General features: G+C 37.7%; 1 protein-coding gene across 3 annotated transcripts in view; it reads right to left on the reverse strand.

The window, feature by feature from the left end:
• Positions 1–19,738, reverse strand: part of SEPTIN7 (septin 7) — an 87,810-nt gene that overhangs the window by 48,810 nt on the left and 19,262 nt on the right. For all 3 annotated transcript variants that reach the window (XM_044454540.1, XM_044454549.1, XM_044454556.1), the window contains exons 3-4: positions 19,630–19,732; positions 1,761–1,867 (exon numbers count right to left, since the gene is read on the reverse strand). In XM_044454540.1, the coding sequence (XP_044310475.1) occupies positions 1,761–1,867; positions 19,630–19,732 (210 nt within the window). The remainder of the gene's footprint in view (positions 1–1,760; positions 1,868–19,629; positions 19,733–19,738) is intronic.

The raw sequence follows: 19,738 nt of genomic DNA on the forward strand, positions 1-19,738 counted from the left end.
GAACTATTCCAGGGTTGAAGTTTTCTGAGGACTATCACCTGAACACCGTCCCCAGAAGCCTGGCTGTGCATTTTTTTTCAAGTACTGATGTAGAACAAATAGAAATAGCTGCAGTTTCAAACTGCTTCCTCTAGACCCATTTAATAAGTATGGTTTAAAGTGTATGTCTCTTTGTTATTATATAAAAAGGTAAAGGTTTCCCCATGACATTAAAGTCCAGTCATGTCTGACTCTCAGGGGCTGTGCTCATCTGTTTCCTAGCCGAGGAAGCCAGTGCTTGTCCACAGACAGTCTCCATGGTTATGTGGCCAGCATGACTAAACACCAGAGCACAGAATGCTGTTACCTTCCCACCAAAGTGGTACCTTTTTATCTACTTGCATTTGTATGCTTTCAAAGTGCAAGGTTGGCAGGAGCTGGGATGGAGCAGCAGGAACTCACCCCATTGTGCAGATTTGAACAGGTGACCTTTCTATCAACCAGCACAGCAGCACAGCAGTTTAAACCACAGCACCACCTGCATCCCCTTTGTTATTATATAGTATACCTTAAATCTTTTTCATAGCAGCGAGGATAACAGAAGAGGAAAATTAAAACAGGAGACTGAAATAAAGAACTGTCAAACAGACATAGTAAGCGGTCAAGTATTCAGAGTAAACCTTTTCAAGAGTATGGAAGAACATCAATAATAATTTCATCTACTGATTGCATTTTGAAGTAATAGCCAATATGGAGGACTATGCCACATTAAACACACAACTATGGATTTGCTATTATTTTATGCTACCTAATGGACAATTGCTCCAGATCATTCACCAGTGCTGTTACCTTCCCCTTCTCTTACATGAGTCAATCACTTGAGTTTTGAGTCCTCACTCTAGACTACAGAGTTTATCTAGCACTAATTTTACATCCTTTTACATCTGGGTAAAGTCAGCTATGTTTTCCCAGAGCATTTCAGATGGATTTGTGGGTGCTATATGTTCATTTCATATGCCGGGTTACTTTGTTTTACTGTTTAGTGTTTTTAAAAATATTATTTTAAGTCTAAGCTATTCTAAGAACCTATTGGATTGAAATGTAGGGTACTAAAGTTACAGATATATAAACAAAAACCTGTTCCTCGATTAGGGCACCCATTTTGTTTAACAGTTTTAAATAAATCCCTTGTTGGAATAGGTACAATGGGTGTTTTCTGTAACACAACCTGAGAACTACTTGCACACTGTTGGATACAGGGTTGTAAAAGTATCATGCAGACACATCATTTTGAAAGGACTAAAGCCTGGAGGGTCTGGGATCAAACAGTGTGGAAGCTCACAGGAAAAACAAATGTCTGGAAGAAAAAAGACAAACATACAAATAGACCTAAATTGAGGTTATTTTAAAGACTAAAGCTTCAGACTATTTATATATAATAGTTAAGCCAACAGCAACCACCAATGATTAAACAGGTGTTTTGAAGACACTTATTCTTCAGCTGTGCTGAGCAATTATTTTAAGCTAAGAAGCAGTAGTAACACTACATATGTGCATGCATGCGTGCCCACGCGTGCACACACACACGGGCACTGGGCTCCCATTGAATACTTAATCAGCTGTGGAAAATTTCCAAAACAGCTCCACACATGCGCAGAGCCCATATGTGTGATGCACAGAGACCATGAAGAAGAACAAAATATTAGCCTCCTGAAAATACTTTTACATTTGCAGTCTAGTGTATATTAGAACATAACAGAACCTATATTGTCCATACAAACCTGTACAGTCTTTTTAATTCTATGTGAAGGTCCTGGATACTCTGGAGAATACAGGTCTGTCAGGAATAATGAGTTGATTAGCGTAGATTTCCCCAATCCAGATTCACCTATAAAAATGAATATTAATACAATTAGAATTATTACAGAATGATCACTGTTATATATTATATTATAACATAACTGCATTACACACTCTCTAAACCAAAGTTTATAAATAAAATCACATGTTCTATAAGACACAGTGAAGCACAAAGACATATATCAAGCCATATCCCATTTTAATCCAGGTTTCCATGATAAAAAAAATCAAGCACCCACTCAACCTTTTCCTCTATCAACACAAGCTGCAATGAAACCAAGAATCCAATTTAAACATAATTTTCTGATGGTTCTGAAATTAGAAACTATGGTTGTCACTTTAAAGCAAATCAGGATCTCAAACCAGAGCCTGAAGACAGATGTTCTGAAGTTGAAATCCATGGTTGCCCAGTTCAGAAGGAAACTGGAAATTTTTATTAAAGATGTTCTAGTTCAATGGCTGCTCTGTGCATGGGCACAGGCCTTTTGCATAGTGGAACACTGCTTCAGCATGTGGGTTTTACACACAGTGAGGCATAAAGGAAGCTTCACAAATGGTGGCGAGGAGAGTACATGCTTGAAGCATTCTGAAAAGCCTACACAGTGAGCCTATTGGAATTAAACATCATTTATCTATCTCATTTGTGTTCAACCTTTTTTCCCTTTCAGGGAAGTCAAGGTGGCTGACATAATAAGCCCAATGCCGAAAGATTATAAACAAAGTTACTTGGACCTCCTTGGGTTATTCTTGGGAATCCAAGTTTAACTCTAGTTCTACTCTAATTGTTATACCACTTTGTTCACCACAATCTTCCATCCCACAATGGTGATAGTAATCGGAACACTGCTATGACAAATGCAATGGGGTCTTTAGCACACTAAAACCTTGTCCCGTCTGTTGGTAAACAATCACATATTTAGAACTGTTTTAATTATTAATAGCTAAGCTAAGGACCGTCAGTCAATGACAACTAACACTTTCAGTCAATATGAATGCAATACAAATACTGGCAGATTGCTGCAGAAACATCAGAGTATGGGTGTCAGCTTACATTGGCAGTTAATCTACTAACAACAGGATAAGCCAGAGATTAATTTATTTATTAGAGATCTAACTGCACTGATCTTTTCCAGGAGTAGCACTCTGCTAGGGTCATACTTAAAAGAATTGTAATATATAAAAAAGAATCCTGGCAAAAAGTACTGCTAAATGTTTTGTTGTTATTGCCTGCTGCTGAGCATTATCAACATTATCAAGTTACTGTTTGAAATCAGGAGAATAAAAGTAATCTTACTACATGAGGTCCTAATATAGCAGAAAGATTTTTCTAATCAAGATAGAAACAATCAGACATCTTTCTTTGTATAGAGAAATACAGCATAGCTTTAATTCTTCTTAATTGTTTGAAACACAAATAAGTGGATGACTTCACATGTTTTAGTGGAATTGCCAGAAAAATACTTTTACTCTCTAAGAGGTTTATGAACACAACAATAGGAATGCTTAATACTCCTGCAGAGAACAGGACAATTTTAATCTTTGAAATTAAAGAACATTATTGACCAATGAAGCATGTATGTATGTGTTTGAGGCATTTTTATCCTGTCCCATACAAAATACAAATATCCATTACTTTCTGATACTTATGAAACCATATGCCAACATATTGCTGATCTAGAATACACTGGTTTAATTCAGAAAGCAATTATCAGTTCTTCAGATGAATGGAGAGGCTTTCTAAACTCCATGCATCCACCAACTGACTAAAAACCCTGCTATTGACTGGGGAGCCTAAGCAATCAGATGCAGACTGCTCTAGAACTGGAGTGGAAGAGTAACCATTTAGCAGCATTACTGGAAGGAGCATGTACATTATTCTTTTCATCCTATTAGTTTTGCTTCCCTTCAACTTGGCCACCTTAGGTTAATTATTTGATTAATCAACTATTGATCGAAATATCTAAAACGAATAACCAAATACTTAAAACATTAATTTACTGGAATGCTAAGAACACAAACCAAGTCAGCATCCGAAACAGAACAAGAATTTGCTTTGTGAAAAATTAAGAGAGTTGCCACAATTCAGACTGAAACCAGGTTTAGTCATACTTACAGGAGATGCACTGAAATCAGTTAACCATTACTAATTTAATTCCTACTGTTTTCAAAGGATCTATTAGTATGACTAAATCTGGATTCAACCCATTAATTTTACAATGGGTTGGAGTGGCATGGTTTTTGATATAAAGCATTTGCTTGGTCATTGTGTCATCACCCCCAGACACATACACACACTTAAAATGGCATGCTACTAATAGATTTCTAGCAGATTTCTAGCAACACAAGATAAATGAACAGGAAAATGGAATGATGTATAGACAATGAATACTGGGTGCCCCATGATCACTGCCTTATAATGTTAGGAAATTTTGAAGCCATAAAGTAGGCACTTTGGGAAATATAAAAATATTGCATGAAAATCAAGTAATACTTATGAGACATATAACTTTAAAAGGGCATCAAAGTAAAATGAACAGAGTTGGATTCAGAAAGTATGAGTACAAAGACAAACAGCTATACGAGAAAACATTCCCAGCCCTTTCTTCCTAGTTCAGTCTCCTCTGCACCTCCTTAAAAGCTGCTCTGGAATTTATTTTATTATTTATTTTACTCAATGTATATAGGTCCCTATTAGCTGTAATGCTCTCCGGCAGGCTTACAACAAAATAGAATGGACAGGCAGCACAGTCCTCTTGTGAGTGTGTGTGTATAAATAATATAGCATACCTGTTTGTACTGTTCAGTATATTAATCACTTCAGAAGCACAGACACTTTAGTTTTAATAGAACAGTATGTAAGTTAGAGATGCAACAGCCTGTTGCACTGGAGCAACCCAAAGAAAGTTAGGAGATAGGAGTCTCAGGAAACACCTTACAGTGCAATATCTTACTGTGGACAGATCTGCTCAGACCTCAATATCAGCAGAAAGATTCAGGGAGAAAGGAATTCTAACCAGTATGAATTGTTAATACTTTAAGATTTTAATTTTGAACATGCATGCCTCACTCAGAGTTATCTGGCATAATACCTACTATAAGTAATATCACTTCAAAAAACAGCAACACGTTAGGGTTCTACAATTTGGCTGTTACACACTGAAAGAATGACACTGATTATTTCAGGGCAGTGACACTAAACTTAATGGCTTCCAAAGAAAATCAATTGAATGCAATGGAAAATAGTTAAGGGCTACATCTAGACTGACGTAGCTGTGAGGGATATAATCATTACGATATAAACAATGAGCCCAGAATAACCTTTCTAAACATAAGAATTACCTAGTACAAGAGACTTCTCATAACTGGCATATGTTCTTGGATAAGCAGGGGACCACCAAATTTGAATGAATCTGCTAGCAAATGACTGTTTTCTACTAGCCAGCCAAAGTCAAATTCCACCACAAACCTATAACAGTACTAATAACAATACTGCAACATGTTTGAACATGTTTCACTGTTCAGTCATTTTCCCTTTGTTTCCCTGAAATTCTTGTTAGGTTTGATTAGCAAAGATAATTTCCCCCCACCCCACAACAATTTGCTCAGCCTTTTGCATCTCTACTCTTTTAGAACACTCTTAAATTTTAATGTCTACCTCAGCTTCTCATTAGAAAGAGGAGAAAGGATACCCACTGGAGTTAGAAAGGGCAGATGCCATGGCATCTATGAAGAATGTGTTCACGTTCTATTGACAAAAAGGAAAGAATGACACCCAAAGTCCTACTTATGTGTTCTTCCAATGCATGACAAGAGAACCAAAAGGGGATGTGTAGCCCTGCTTCTCAGGCACTGATGCATACTGCGAAAACCTCTACAGGGGCCGAAGCTTTACAGCATGCAAAGGTTTTAATAAATCTGAAACCCCAATTATGCAGGGTTCCAGGAAACCTTCATGTGTATAGCTGTGTGTGTGAAAGCTGCTTTCGTGCAGATGTTTGTACCATATGCACTGACACCAGAGAGCAGGAATACCCTGCACATACCACTCTGGAAGCATGACCTCCTTACACACTCAACAAATGCACAAGTAAAACTCCTGAATAGGGCTTGAGTGACCAATGTTTTCCTCCCCTCTTCTGAAACTTTTGGGAATGGAAATCTCACCGGCCATCAAATTCCAAATCTGCCAGGTTCAATCTTCTACTCCTATCGATTCACCTTTGATTCATCCTTGGAATGCTCAGCAGCAAGAGAAAACCAGTTGTCAAAGAGCGAAGTGGTTAGACTCCTTCAAAGATGATGTAGGCCAGAGCATAATTTAGCTGAAAGAGGTCGCACAGAATCTACAAGTGTGGCGAGATTTGGCCCATAGGATCACTTACAGTTGGACTTGAACAGCTGAACAACAACAATTGTGTGCATGTATCTGCAGAATGATTACACAGAGTCAACAGAACTGGCCGGAATAATATGCTTACTTCAGACAGTTTGCTATTGTAATATGCTTACTTCAGACAGTTTGTTATTGTAAACATACATTCTGCTACTGATTTGCTATGCATTCTAATACAGTACCTAAATTTACCTGCTTTTGAGGTAATGGAAGATACTCACAGAAATTTAATGTAAAATCTTAAGAACATCACAGAATCATAGAACAGTAGAGTCAGATTACAACAGGTTTGAGAGAGCAACACATCAAGAGGGTTGCTCATCATTAACTAAGCTGGGTAGGGCTGATGAGAGTTGCGCCCTCCCCCTGGCCTAGATATTTTGGTAACCCCTAGTTCTGCAGTTCTGCTGTGATTAAATCAGAGCCAGGAACTAACTGCTGAATAATGTCTTTCACCCCTATTATAAAAAATGGGGCCATAGAAGACTAACATATCTTTTTATCATAAAAAGCATAGTAAAATAAGATATGCAGTCACTGGCAGGAACATAAGAAGAAGCTGCACTCACATTGATAAGAAACAGCAGTCCTCAAACAATGGCTAAGACTCTCAAGTTTATCACACAAAAGAAAATGTCAAGCTGTCCGTACAGGTTTTTTTCTCCCTCACCAGAAGGCCTCTTTGCTTCTCCAAATCTCACAAAAAATACATATTTGAATTTTCCTATACTAAAAGTACCTTAGGGTTTTTCCTGTTACAGCATTAACAACCATTTAATATCCTATATGTTATAAGTTTATAACCAAGAAAGTATGGTTATAAACTTGCCTGTAAGTAGTATTATTTATGTTATAAATAACTGAGAGTTGTGCAAAGCTTACTTAACAGCTGGAGTAGGGGATTAACCAGTCAAGCAATTAGTGCTACCACTGAGGACTTCTAGCAAAGAAGATCACCCCTGAAGATTGAGAAAGCATATTGGGTTATGTCAGTATATTAAGTACACAAAGGAAAACCAGAAAGCACCATTACATTCAGATTCTCTGGCTTTGTAGACCCCAAGAAACCAACAGCTGTAGGCAAGATCCCTTGTAATCAAATTAGCAGCTACAAAGAACAACCTGCAACCACTACCTTGACTGGACCATTTTGTAAGAACCTCTTATTACCTAGCCCAAAAAGATGTAGTAATGTGAACCTAAGGATCACAATCCAAATATTTTTATATTAAAGAAAACATGGATTAATCCCTGGATCCACATAGGAAGAAGTGATTTCACTTGGCTTCATGACAACCAAATCACAGTGCCGTGTATGACGGCTCAGAAAGGTCTCAAGTGCACACAGGTTTGCATGTCACAGCAACCCAGCCTGACAATAATTTTAACAGTCTCATTCCCTTAACCAAGGATGATCTATATGACTAATCCAACCAACCTAGGTCCTCAATTCTACTTGTCTAGTTTTTCTGAGATGGACACTCCTGTCCAATATAACACCCAGGATGAGCCCAACATGCATGGGGTTCTATCCAGAATATTGATTTCAACGGGCCCCAAAGTGTTGAAGGGTGGGACATTTTCCAATGTAGTATTTGACTGTGGAAGATTTCCCACATCACAGAGGTCTGCATTTCTCCAGAGGTGTCTTGGCTATTGTATGCAATCGTTCATGTTCATTGAGGTAAATACAGGATATGAATGCCTGTAAGTTGTTCTTTTAAGGCAAGTCTTGGCAAGGCATAGCACTCAGCTGTCTATACAGGAATTGAAAAATAAAGTATAACCCCTGCCTGTGAGCAATGCAGTTGGCTGCTGGCTGAGTCTGAACCAGGTACATGAGACACTTTTGCATATAGGGCAGGGTACAGATATTTTAAATAAATAAATAAAATATATGGTGTATTTAGTGCAAACACTGAGATCATTCTCCAATACAAAAACTGAAGGAAAACTGAAATTGAAACAGACTGTGATTGCTGCTTCTTTCATTTTCCTCGGAAAAAAGAGAATTTCTTCTCAGTTAGAAATATTTGTGTAAGATTTGTTAGTCATCTAATGCTTGTGGTTACTTTGACCTAATGCCAAAAACAGTGGCATCACTGCAGCAAAAATAATGAAGGAAGAAAAATGTTGGTAAAGGCAAATCATGTGAGCACAAGTGGATCAACAGTGCAACAAATAAATTTTAAAATAATTTAAAATTGTTTTCTTAAAAGAATACAGAAAAAAGAAAAGTGTAAAGGAGAAATAAGAATGCCAAGGAATCTCACACAATTATAACATATACATTCTGCCATTCTGTCAATCAGTACTTTGTTGGCACGCGCAAAAAACATACAGTATTTTTTGCTCTATAAGACGCACTTTTTCCCCATCAAAAGTAAGGGGAAATGTCTGTGCGTCTTATAGAGCAAATGTGTGTGTGCCCGACGCCCGGGACGCTGCCGGCCCGCCTGCACCACGTGGCACCACCTGGCCGGCATGCGCTTGGCGCGCCCTGCTCCGCCCCCCCCCCCTCCGGAGAAGGTGAGAGCTGTGCCGCTCAGGGGGAGCAGTGCGGAGGAGGAGGAGCCGCGGGCTTTAACCTGCCGGCCGCATGGAGAGACGGACTGCTCACCCCCACCGCCCAGGAAGACCTGCCACCACTGCGCCACCCGGAAGACCACCACCAGCATGCTGCCGGCCCAGTTGCACCACAGCTGGCCGGCACGCGCTCAGCGTGCCCTGCTCTGCCCCCCCTCCTCTGGCACAGATGAGAGCTGTTAATCACAGGTCGGTGTGTTTTCAAATGGCAACCCGTCTTTTAATGAAGCCCATGGGGAAGTGATGGGGAATGTGCCTGTGATTATCAGGAAGCTTTCCATGGATCCCTCCTCTAAAAACTAGGTGCGTCTTATGGTCAGGTGCGTCTTATAGAGCGAAAAATACGGTCATTATAATTTTCTAATCCAATAAATTTTGTAATCACTTCAAGTCAGTTATGAATCATCAACAGTATTTCACAAGCTTCATTTTGTTCTGCATTGTTTAAACTGCATACAGTAAAAATTCTATTTATCATTAAATTCTTCAACCGGTCCTCTGTTTTTATAGTTGGTTCTCCCATCACTGCACAGTCAGCCAACTTATTTTTCCAATTTTCAATTGTTGGACATTCTCCTGTTTTCCATTCGCCTGTTTTCCATTCTTGCTGCAGTTATCATACATTTAAATAACTCTGACATAGTATTTGAGAACATCTTTGGCATATTATTCAAAAGCATCTTCTTAGCACTCATAGGAAAGTTAATTTTAAGTTTTTTTGGGGGGGTTGCATTTTCACATGTATCAGCTTTCAAAATCACAGTTTTACTACAAGTCCACCACACTTGGTAGAAATTTCCATCCACTTCTTTACGTTTTCCATTATAATGCTTGTCCATTTTTTCCCTTTATTTTTCAGGGTAATGCAACACCAAAAAAATTTATATACCAATCTTCTCCTAGTGCTTGACTGGTTGCAAATTTAATGTCCTCCTTCCATAAAGTTTCTTCTCCAAGGTTGTGTGTCCAAATTTTCATACATTTCTTAGCTTGTTGCATTTCAGTATCAAACTGGAGTAACTGTTTGTAAAATCATCCTAACAAATGATCTTTGTGTTGCATAATCAGCTTTTCAAATTCCATCAAGTCTCTTCCTGTACCTTTCCCTGACTGGATTTCTCTTTTCAATCTTGAAACCAACTGGTAATAGAAGACTCATTCTATATTTTCCCTTCATCTTTTAGTTGCTGTCAGGGCTTAATTCATCCTTGTTGATCAATCATTTCCTCATAGGTTATAAGATCATTGTTTTTCTTAAATACTTTCTATATGCTTTAATGAGAAGGAAATATCAGAGGGCTTATACAATACCAAAATTTTATTAAGCCATCTCTTAAGAATGAAGAAACATTTAACTTGCAGAAACGGTGCTGAAAAATATATATACAGGAAACTACTACAAAGTAATAGTGGAACTCATTCTGAGAGCATTGGATAATTTTCCATTTCTATTTTTTCCAGAAAAGCCACATCATTCAGCCTAAGCTGACATAATTTAACATCAGCGTAAAGTTAGCATATGCAAGTCTGCCAAAATAAAAAAAATGCTAAAGGTATCAACAGAAGATTTGACATGGGTGTCAAGCTGTTAGTTGTAACTAACTTGTTATATATTCCTTAGTTGGATCATGATTATATTGTTTATTTAATCTATATTATACTAAATCTAAACAGCCAGAAATATGAATTCCAGGGACATATCTTTCTCAAGCCAATGACACTGATTTCACTATTAAAAAAACCAGCCATGTGTACTTAGTATTATTTCACAAGTGTCTGTAACCTATTTTCACTTGTATCTTCTAAATAATCACTGTTCATCTGGAACATTTCCCAACAACATCACAGACTGTAATCAAACTTCTAGGAAAGTTACAGTCTAAAATCCTACAGTTTCAGTGTATTGTTCTAACTGAGCAAAGTCTGACTATTGCCAGTACCTCTCCAGCTGTGAAGATTCTTATCCCAGCCACACTCAAGCACCTATATCTATAATTATCTATAATTCATATCTATAATTCATAAATCCCTTCCAACAGTGTGTCCTCTCATTTCAAGTATGACCTATTCCCAAATCTCCTTCAATGTTTCCATTATGCACATGGGAAGAGTTGCAGTGTTTTCAGTAGTCTCTCTTGCTGCTTTTAACTGGATCCATTTCACAAAACTGGATAGTTTGATGTTCTGCGTCTCATGGAGGCTCTGCAAAGGCAGAAGCCAATTTTTTACAACATGATTGCAACCCAAGTTTTATTGTGCAGCTACAAGTGCTAATCTTCAAAGGCAGTATGTACTTCTAATTTGTCACCCAGTGTAAACTGAGTCACTCCTATATAAGAATTCTAAGCAGGCTTTAACTATCACATCTAAGCTAGTACCATGTTTTTGTCTGGTAAATTTAATTATGGAGCAGGAGTAACTGCACTGCGATTATACAGTTAGTCCTTGAGCAAGACTATGTTTTTGTGGATGCTATACCATTTTATACCACCTGTTAACTTCTGAGAGAAAAAAATGTACAATTGTACCAGATTATCCAACTTCTGGAAAATGAAAGCCCTATTAATTAACTGTTATTTTTACTAGGTATACTTATCAGTTATATTTTAGGCCCAGCAATATTATACAAAATAACAAAAAAGTCTATTGAACGTAAGACAGTATTATTAGTTCTGTCAGTCCAAATATTAGCCTTAAAACTATGTATGTTTTTAGTTGTTTATTACACAGCTAAATTTGCATTCACTAAACCTGATATTTAAATGAGACACAAAGGTTGATCAGTCATGAAGATACAACACTGATCTATTTGTATCTGCTGCATTCAATTTATATTAAAATCAGGCTGGTTACCTGTTCTAACAATAATGCATCATCCTATTTTTCTCAACTGAATTTGGAAAACTGGTGCTTTTAGCAAGTATAATGATTCAATTAGTAGCTCTATTTTCAACAACAGAACATGACTATTAATCTAATTTTAGTACATGAGAGACCAGTTCCAACTACTCCCATCCCATATATGTGATCATAAGGAAGCCATTAACTTGGTTCAGATGGATTTAAAGTGAAAAAATATAACTGCCATGAACTTCAAGATTTATGACAAATTTATTTACAATTGCCTGGTAGAACCTCCCTCAGTCACTTCTAATTGACCAATTTGAAACATGATTAGAGAAACCTGTGACCTGGTCATGCTAAAAGAATATTGACAGAAGTATTTATCATTCATAATTTGAATTGGATGAATAAACTCTATGGTCCTCTACCTCATTAGAGAATACGTTTAAAATAACATCCATCAATAATTTATTTTCTGCCTTTTCCTAGCATTACAAGAAAACAGGGAAACCTGTTAACACTAATGTCCAAGTAATATTAAATGAGCCAAGAGGTTACAATTTGTTCAAAGTTTAAAGGATAGTGATATAAGAAGTATATGCATGCTGAATACAATTGTATCCTACAATACAATTATTTAAAACAATTTCTGAGCAAGAGTTCTATATTCAGAAATGTATATTCTGATCAAATGAATGTTAAACCTTCACAAAATCCTGCCCCGCAGCAAACCTGGAGAATGGAAGGACATCCTGGAGACCTATCACAAACAGTAATCTACTAGTCACCACCATGTAATGACTTGCCAAGAATGAAGGAAAACACTTAAGAACATTCCTGTGAATCCCTGCCAAGTTTCAGTAACATTATATGAAAAACAATATAAAACAGTTTAGTGCAAGGCAGGAAAACCGCAAATTTGAGGCATTCTTATTATCCAGCTCTCCCAGAAAAACATACTGGCCAAGTACAGTGGTACCTTGGGCTCACAAATGCCTCAGTTCATGGCCAATTTGGAAAAATTTTGCCTCAGGTCCCGAACTCCACATCAGGTGACAACCATGATCGCAGCCATGTTCCTGCACAAACACCATCGTGATTGTGGCCAACTTCCCCACATGAACACTCCAAACAGTAACCTCCCCACCCACCATGAGGGAGGGCCATGAGGGCACGCTCACCTCAGTCAAGGCCTTCCTGGCTCCTCCCATCACCCGCTTCCAAGCCGGAGAAAGGTTCCCTCGCAGGCACTCGCCCAGCTCTGGGAGGGGGAGGGGGAGCAGGAGTGGGAGGCCGGAGAGGTGGGCACAGGGCAGCTCCCCCAGCCAGGAGAGGGCCTCCTTCCGCAGGCTGAGGCGAGGGACAGGGCTGCAGTCAGCCGAGTGGGTGCCTCCTGCCCATCCCCGCCACAGGAGAAAGAAGCATGGCGGCTGCTTGGCAGCCGCGGCTTAACCCACAGCCTGGGCACGTGGCCCATATTTTTGTGGTTTAAAAAAATTGTGTATTTATTTAAAACTTGTATATGCTGTCTATGTATAACATAAAGTTATGGTGTAGGACAGATTAACCTTATTTACATTGAACCTTATGGGGAAATTTGACTTGGCTCCCAACCAATTCGGGTCGCAACCATAATCGTGGAACGGATTAAGTTCCTGAGCTGAGGTACCAGTGCAGTCCAACTGTACCCTGCTGTCTTTCATGAGGCTAGTTGGAAACTGGTTTTACTTGCAATCCTTGGCAAACCTGTCTGTTCACTCCATTCTACCAACTTGGCTGATAATATCTTCTTAAAACAATCCAGATAGATTGGACAAATTAATACTTTAAACTCAAACACTATTGCAATTACTCATGTATTCTAACATCCACTGTAAAATGGATTACTCAAACCCAGAGGTAGGAATATCCAACCACATTCTGTCCCATCACCTGGTCATGATATCCCAAGCATTCATCTACTCATACTTGCTTTAATCTCAGCTGAAACAAATTCCAATGCATTCCCTTACAGCCAAGATTGGGTCAATTAAAAATCATGACCATTAAAAAATCATGCAAGCCTTAATATTTAAAGCCTCAGAAACAAAAAAGTATCACTCTAAAATGTTTAAATATGCATGGTATATGCTAGGGTCACACAAAGAAAAAATAGCTTTCATTCTGTTTGTTTTCATTTGTTTATTCACTGATTTCAACTGGGCTTGCAGCCAATCTTCTGCTGCTTTTTACTTTGGTGTTTTCCATCCTAAAAGCATGATGTTTTCAGGCATTCTAGTACTCCAAATCCTTTTATAGGCCATTAAAAACTGCTAACTTTTGTCTATACTACACAAAAAATTACATCATTTTAATAGTTTTCTTCCCCCTCATGACTTGTACACTGTGTTTCAGGTTACAGCTTGAGCCCATTCTGCTTAGAAAGAGGCCCTTTCTGCTCTTGGAATTGAAAGTTATGAATGAATGCAAAATAGTTCCTCCAGTACAAAGCAACTAAAAATAGAAAACCTGAATCACCATGAGTTAGAATGAAAATGAATGTGAAAAAACTAAGTACTAATGGGACTTTTGAAAAAGTTACACATACCCCTACAAGATAAAATACTGTAACTACTGATGTAGCAACTACATCATGTGAACCAATTAAGAAGAATTTGGGGGCTATATACCCTGGCCTTCAATGACAGAAGAACATAGTGGTGGTTCTGATTTGTTTTTTTTTAAAAACTTGATCTTAATACATAGTTGCAGATTTTAGGACATCTTGCTTCAGCTTTGTCAAGTCCCCAAAAGGACACCAAACTTGAGCATTCCTAGCCTTTTAAGCCAATAGGTACCAGCAGTAATTTCATACACACAGACCGGGGGGGGGGGGGGGGGGGGGGGGGAGCAACTATTGGTGGTAGCTTATAAATGATATTGAGCTCAACTAGCTATGTGAAATATGTCAACCCTCTACAGCATTTCTGCAGAGTTGAAGAAAATAGTATTCAATGTAACTGACCAATAACTAATTGGGATAAGGCTACATTAACCATTTCAGAAATCAACTAGCTGCTGTACAAGATCTTTTTGACTCATCCCCTTTCAGAACTTCCTCTTTAAGCTATCATTTCACCCAGCTGCCTCAAAGTAGTGAGACAGGTCTCCTCTACTGTCTTTATGTGACCTTTTAGAATTTACTCAGTTCTACCCCACCCTAACCAAGAGACTCATGTACAGTTGCAAAAAGCCTGTTGGGTATAACAATCTGTGGACTGAAGTATTATTCCCCTTTTAATGCCAGAGCTGAAATAACAGGCCACCTGACCTCACCCACACATCCACATCCAAAAACTACATGTGGGGAATTATTAGAACAAAGCCATAGCTCTTCAATAAATCATCATGGGATAATGAGGCAATGAGAACACAGTTATTGTTACAAACCCAGTGTGAGTCCTCTGCTAGAGGGCATTCAATGCATCCAGGTTTTAGAGAAATAGGGCAGGCAGGGAGAGGGGATACATTTGCCTCAGCATTCAATTTGTTCCTGAACACATTTAACCCCTCCTGCTAACATCCAAAATATGTTCACCCCAGATTTGATTACTATATTTTAAGATGTTCATAATTTACATTTTACCAACATTTTATGGAGCATCCCATGGATGTAGCACTGTATGTATGTGCACAGGAGAGCCTCAGTGCTCAACAGATTGTGGCAAAAACAAATATAGTCAACAATAAATTCAGAATTTAGTTAAGGGCCCAAACAATATGCAAATACAGAAATATTAACATTCAAAAATAATGTCAAAGAAAGTCTCCAACAGAAGGTATTTTAAACACTTGGAGGTAAAGTTTGTTTTTTGTTTATTTAATCACAATGTGGTTCAACAATTAGCAGGATTGATTATATGCAGCTTCTTCAGGTTATAAGCTTAATAAATTACTTTGTTCCTCTACAGCTTTCTCTTGAAGACAGATATTTCAGCTGACTTTTATCTCTTGCAATAGTTTAGCTAAAGAAATTGAAATGCAGGAACTTTACACCAATAACCAGAGAAATGAACCAAATACAGCAAATCCAGCTTCTGAGTGCATTTAAATTAACATCCCCTCTACCCCCCCCAAAAATAAAATCAAATAAAAAAATAAATGCAGCCATCCAAGCAATTAATAATGAAATCAGAAAATTTGGCACAGATGAATTCCTGACATTTCTGCCCTCTATATCATATGCATCTTTTTATACCTGGACAAGTGCCAGTCAGTTCAGGGAATGCATCCATGGACAGAACAGTGGCTATAAAGTCACGCCAGTTTAATTCTATACTGTTGTTACTCCACTTTACAACAAGCTATATGCACGAAAGTTTAGTAAAGTTATCAGTAATTCACTACTTTGAAATTGATGGCTCCATTTTCCAAAGTCCTAGCAGAAAACATCCAGCACCTTCCCCCAAATGTTTGGGAAAATTCTCATTCATGCAATTTTTGGACTTTAAAATGCTGAGGCCTTGCTGTGAGCACTGAAGGATATGCTATGTCAGTACAGACTGAATTAAGTCACTTAAGGTGAAAGCAGGAGGAGGAAGAGCAGTCATTATGAGCAACAATTTATTTTATTTTATTTTATTTTATTTTATTTTATTTTATTTTAAATAAAATTTATTTTAAATCTATACAACATGAGATTTACCTTCTGGTCATGTAAGCAAGCTGAGACCTAAGGTTTGTCATCTCAAGATATCCAATTGTACATATTTGAGAAACTAATGTGGAATTGAATCAATTCTTTACTTTTACACTTCTAACTGAAAGCTGGGGGTTCATTATTGAGTGCTTTTGATGGCTGTATTTTCTGTAAAAGAAGAGCAGGACAAAAACAATTTATCTTTCAAAGTTACCAAATATGGGCTTTTATATTTGAAATCAGTTTATTATAACCTTATACTATTTGATTTATATGGCAGAATGTGGATCATGAACCAGAATTCAGTGAAATCACTCTTCTAAATCTTTTAATCCAAACCTCCATATCACACACTGAAACAGTGCCTTTCAGACTTGCTTTTTATATGGCACTAGGTCTTCTTGTGATAGGAGGAAAGTGGTATTAGAAGAGTACTTTGACACAATGCTCCTGGCTTTTTCTGATATTAAAGCAACATGAGATACTTCTGGACACATCCTCAGAAAGCTCCTTTAAAGAAATGAACTGTACAGATAGAAAATGTTTCCAACCACTGTCAAGCAAGATATTCTAGCTTGAAATCGGAGTTTCAAGCAAAACTGACCTATCAGAAATGTGATGCTTTAATGTTGTCCCATTCCCCTCCTCCCCCTCCTCCTCCTCCCCGCCCCTTGGTGTTCTGATGCATGTGAAAAATGTTACAGGCAGGATTAGGAGACCTGAAGATTAAAAGACAGTAACTCAATTTAATTTGTATAGCCATTGACTGTGGAATTCTAATGCACATAATGCTGTTTATACATGAACAAGTGCCATTCAGTTCAGGGAATATATTCATGGACAGAGAAACAGGGCTGTAAAGTAAAGCCACATAATTGAAGTGGTTGGATTGCATTTCAGTATGCATTCATACAAGCATACTATCAGTATAAATAGTATTTATTATATTATTAGTTAAATATCAAACTACTGACTACTGGTTTAGTCATCAGTAATATTATAATGTATTAAGGAGCTTCTCATTATATACTTTATTTTATGAAAATATACTTCAGAAAAAAAGAAAGTTTACATTAAGATGAATTAAGAATAAATATAGCAATAACACATGATTCCCTCTTACTAAGTCCACAATCACAATTTTGATAGTGATGAACAGCAATGATCTAACCAAAGCCAACAACCAAGCAAGACCTAAAGAAAGTGCTGTGTTTTGGTCCAATACCTGAAAGTGGATGCCATTGAGGCTCATTGTAACTCTCTGTGGGAGAGCATTCTATAAACTGGCACTACCACCACAGAGGCCCTGCTTGTAGTAAATACTTGCCAAATTTTATTCAACACAGACTGGCCTCAGATGTCAATCAGAAGTCTAGATGGAGTAAGGATGTCCCCTAAGGTAGGTGTCAAACCACCTAGGGCTTTAAAAGTCAAAACCAGCACCAGAAATTAACCCAAAAACATACAGAATATGCTCCAATCATTTCAGTCTTTTCAGTAGCATTTTACGCTTGCATGTTAACATCTTTCCTAAAGGTTATCACATGACCAAGAGCTCCCAACTTAAACATACCGACATAATGCAGGACAAGAAATGCTACCATTTTCTTAAGTGTTCCCTTAAAATTTTTCTGAGGTAAAGAAATAGCAAAATCCTACCAAAGAAGTTGGAAAAGTAACATGAAGTCATCCCTCTGGGTCACTAAAAATAACAGGCAGGATATAAACCATTTTCAAAACACTTACAGGCTATAAACAGAGTAAATTAAAGCTGTATAGTATGATTAAAGCAGGAGACATTACTAACTTGAAGTGAATTTCATTCAGCCCACATTTTGAAGTAAAACTACCTTATTTTCAATACCTGAACTAACATGTATTTATTAGAGTTATATTCCACTTTTTCCTTACAATTAACTCAAAGCAGCTTGTATCATTCTCTTCCTACTGTTCTCAATCTTATCCCCACAAGAACCTTGTGAGGTAGGTTGGGCTGAGAGTCTATAATTGGCTCAAAGTCACCTAGTCGGCTCCATAGGGACTAGAATCCAGAGTGCCTGAAGGGGTCCATGCTCTTAACTACTTAAATACTGGCTCTCATATGTGGATTTAACAGTTTGAAACTGTGGCAAAATTAAGAGCAGTTCAATGTTAAAAATTTGTCAAAACACTTTATATATTGCAGTAAATCCACGTATGTGTATGGAGTTTGAGAGAAAGCTTCCAATCCCTATCTCCATTTCAAAAGCAGAATAAGAAAGTGATGCAGGATTGTGTTATGAAGGAAAATACTAACAGGGATCAAAAAGGTCTTAATTAGTAATTGAATTATGTAGTTATTAAAGTAGGTGCATGGGTTCTCTCTCACACATCTACACACATAAACAAGTTCCAGTCACCCTTGAAAGTAGCAGTCTGTTTCACCAAGTAGCATGACAGTTGTCATCTAGCCAATTCCAGATGAAATAGATGAAAGAGCCAATTCCAGAACTCTTCATTAAACAATTATGCAGATTCAAAGGCAAAGCATTTTAACTTAATTTCTCACCTGTATCAAATTCTACTCTTTATGTATTGAAATCATGTGTAATTCCATACATGAAATTGTAATGATCTGTGATTCTTACATAATGAACTGCATAAAGCATGGGTCCTCAAACTACGGCCTGTGGGCTGGATCCAGCCCACCATAGCTTGTCATGTGTGCATGTGCACACATAGCAAGGTGCTGGCTTGCTTGCAAGGAGATCGTTTTGGACTCGCTCATAGAAAAGGTCTCCTTGAGAGCAAGCAGGCTCCAAGGCACTGGGAGAAAATGATCTCTGAGCACGCATACCCCTGCCTTTCTGTGGTTAAAGCCTCATCAGATGCTTTAACCACAGAAAATGCCACACAAGTATACTGTCCACCATCCAAGATAGAGTTATACTCAGAAGTATTCTTGCAACATCAGAATTGCAGTTTATTTAGCTTTTACCACAACACAAATAGTTTATATCACTTGTTAAATAGAGCAGGTTGAAGAATTTTCATCTCCTGTAGCAGGCACAACTGCATGCAAAGCTGAACTATCTAATGGTCATTTCACAATAATGATTGTCAGAAGTTGAAGATCCAAAATCTCACATTCAACATGGCAATAGGTAGATCAATTGATTAAACATTACTTTTTGATTAATACAGTTATCATTTGAAAGATTCAATGCATTCAACTGTATTTGATTAATACAGTTATCATTTGAAAGATTCAATGCATTCATTAATTACATACATCAAAATTCAAACTTACCTACTACCATAAGTGTGAATTCAAACCCTCTCTTCACAGACTTTCTATAAACTTGATTGGGGAGATTTGCAAACCCCACATAACCTTCAAGGTTCTTCTGTTGCTAAGA

Source organism: Varanus komodoensis, unplaced genomic scaffold, assembly GCF_004798865.1.
Source record: "Varanus komodoensis strain SLA01 unplaced genomic scaffold, ASM479886v1 scaffold10, whole genome shotgun sequence".
Lineage (NCBI taxonomy): Eukaryota > Metazoa > Chordata > Lepidosauria > Squamata > Varanidae > Varanus > Varanus komodoensis.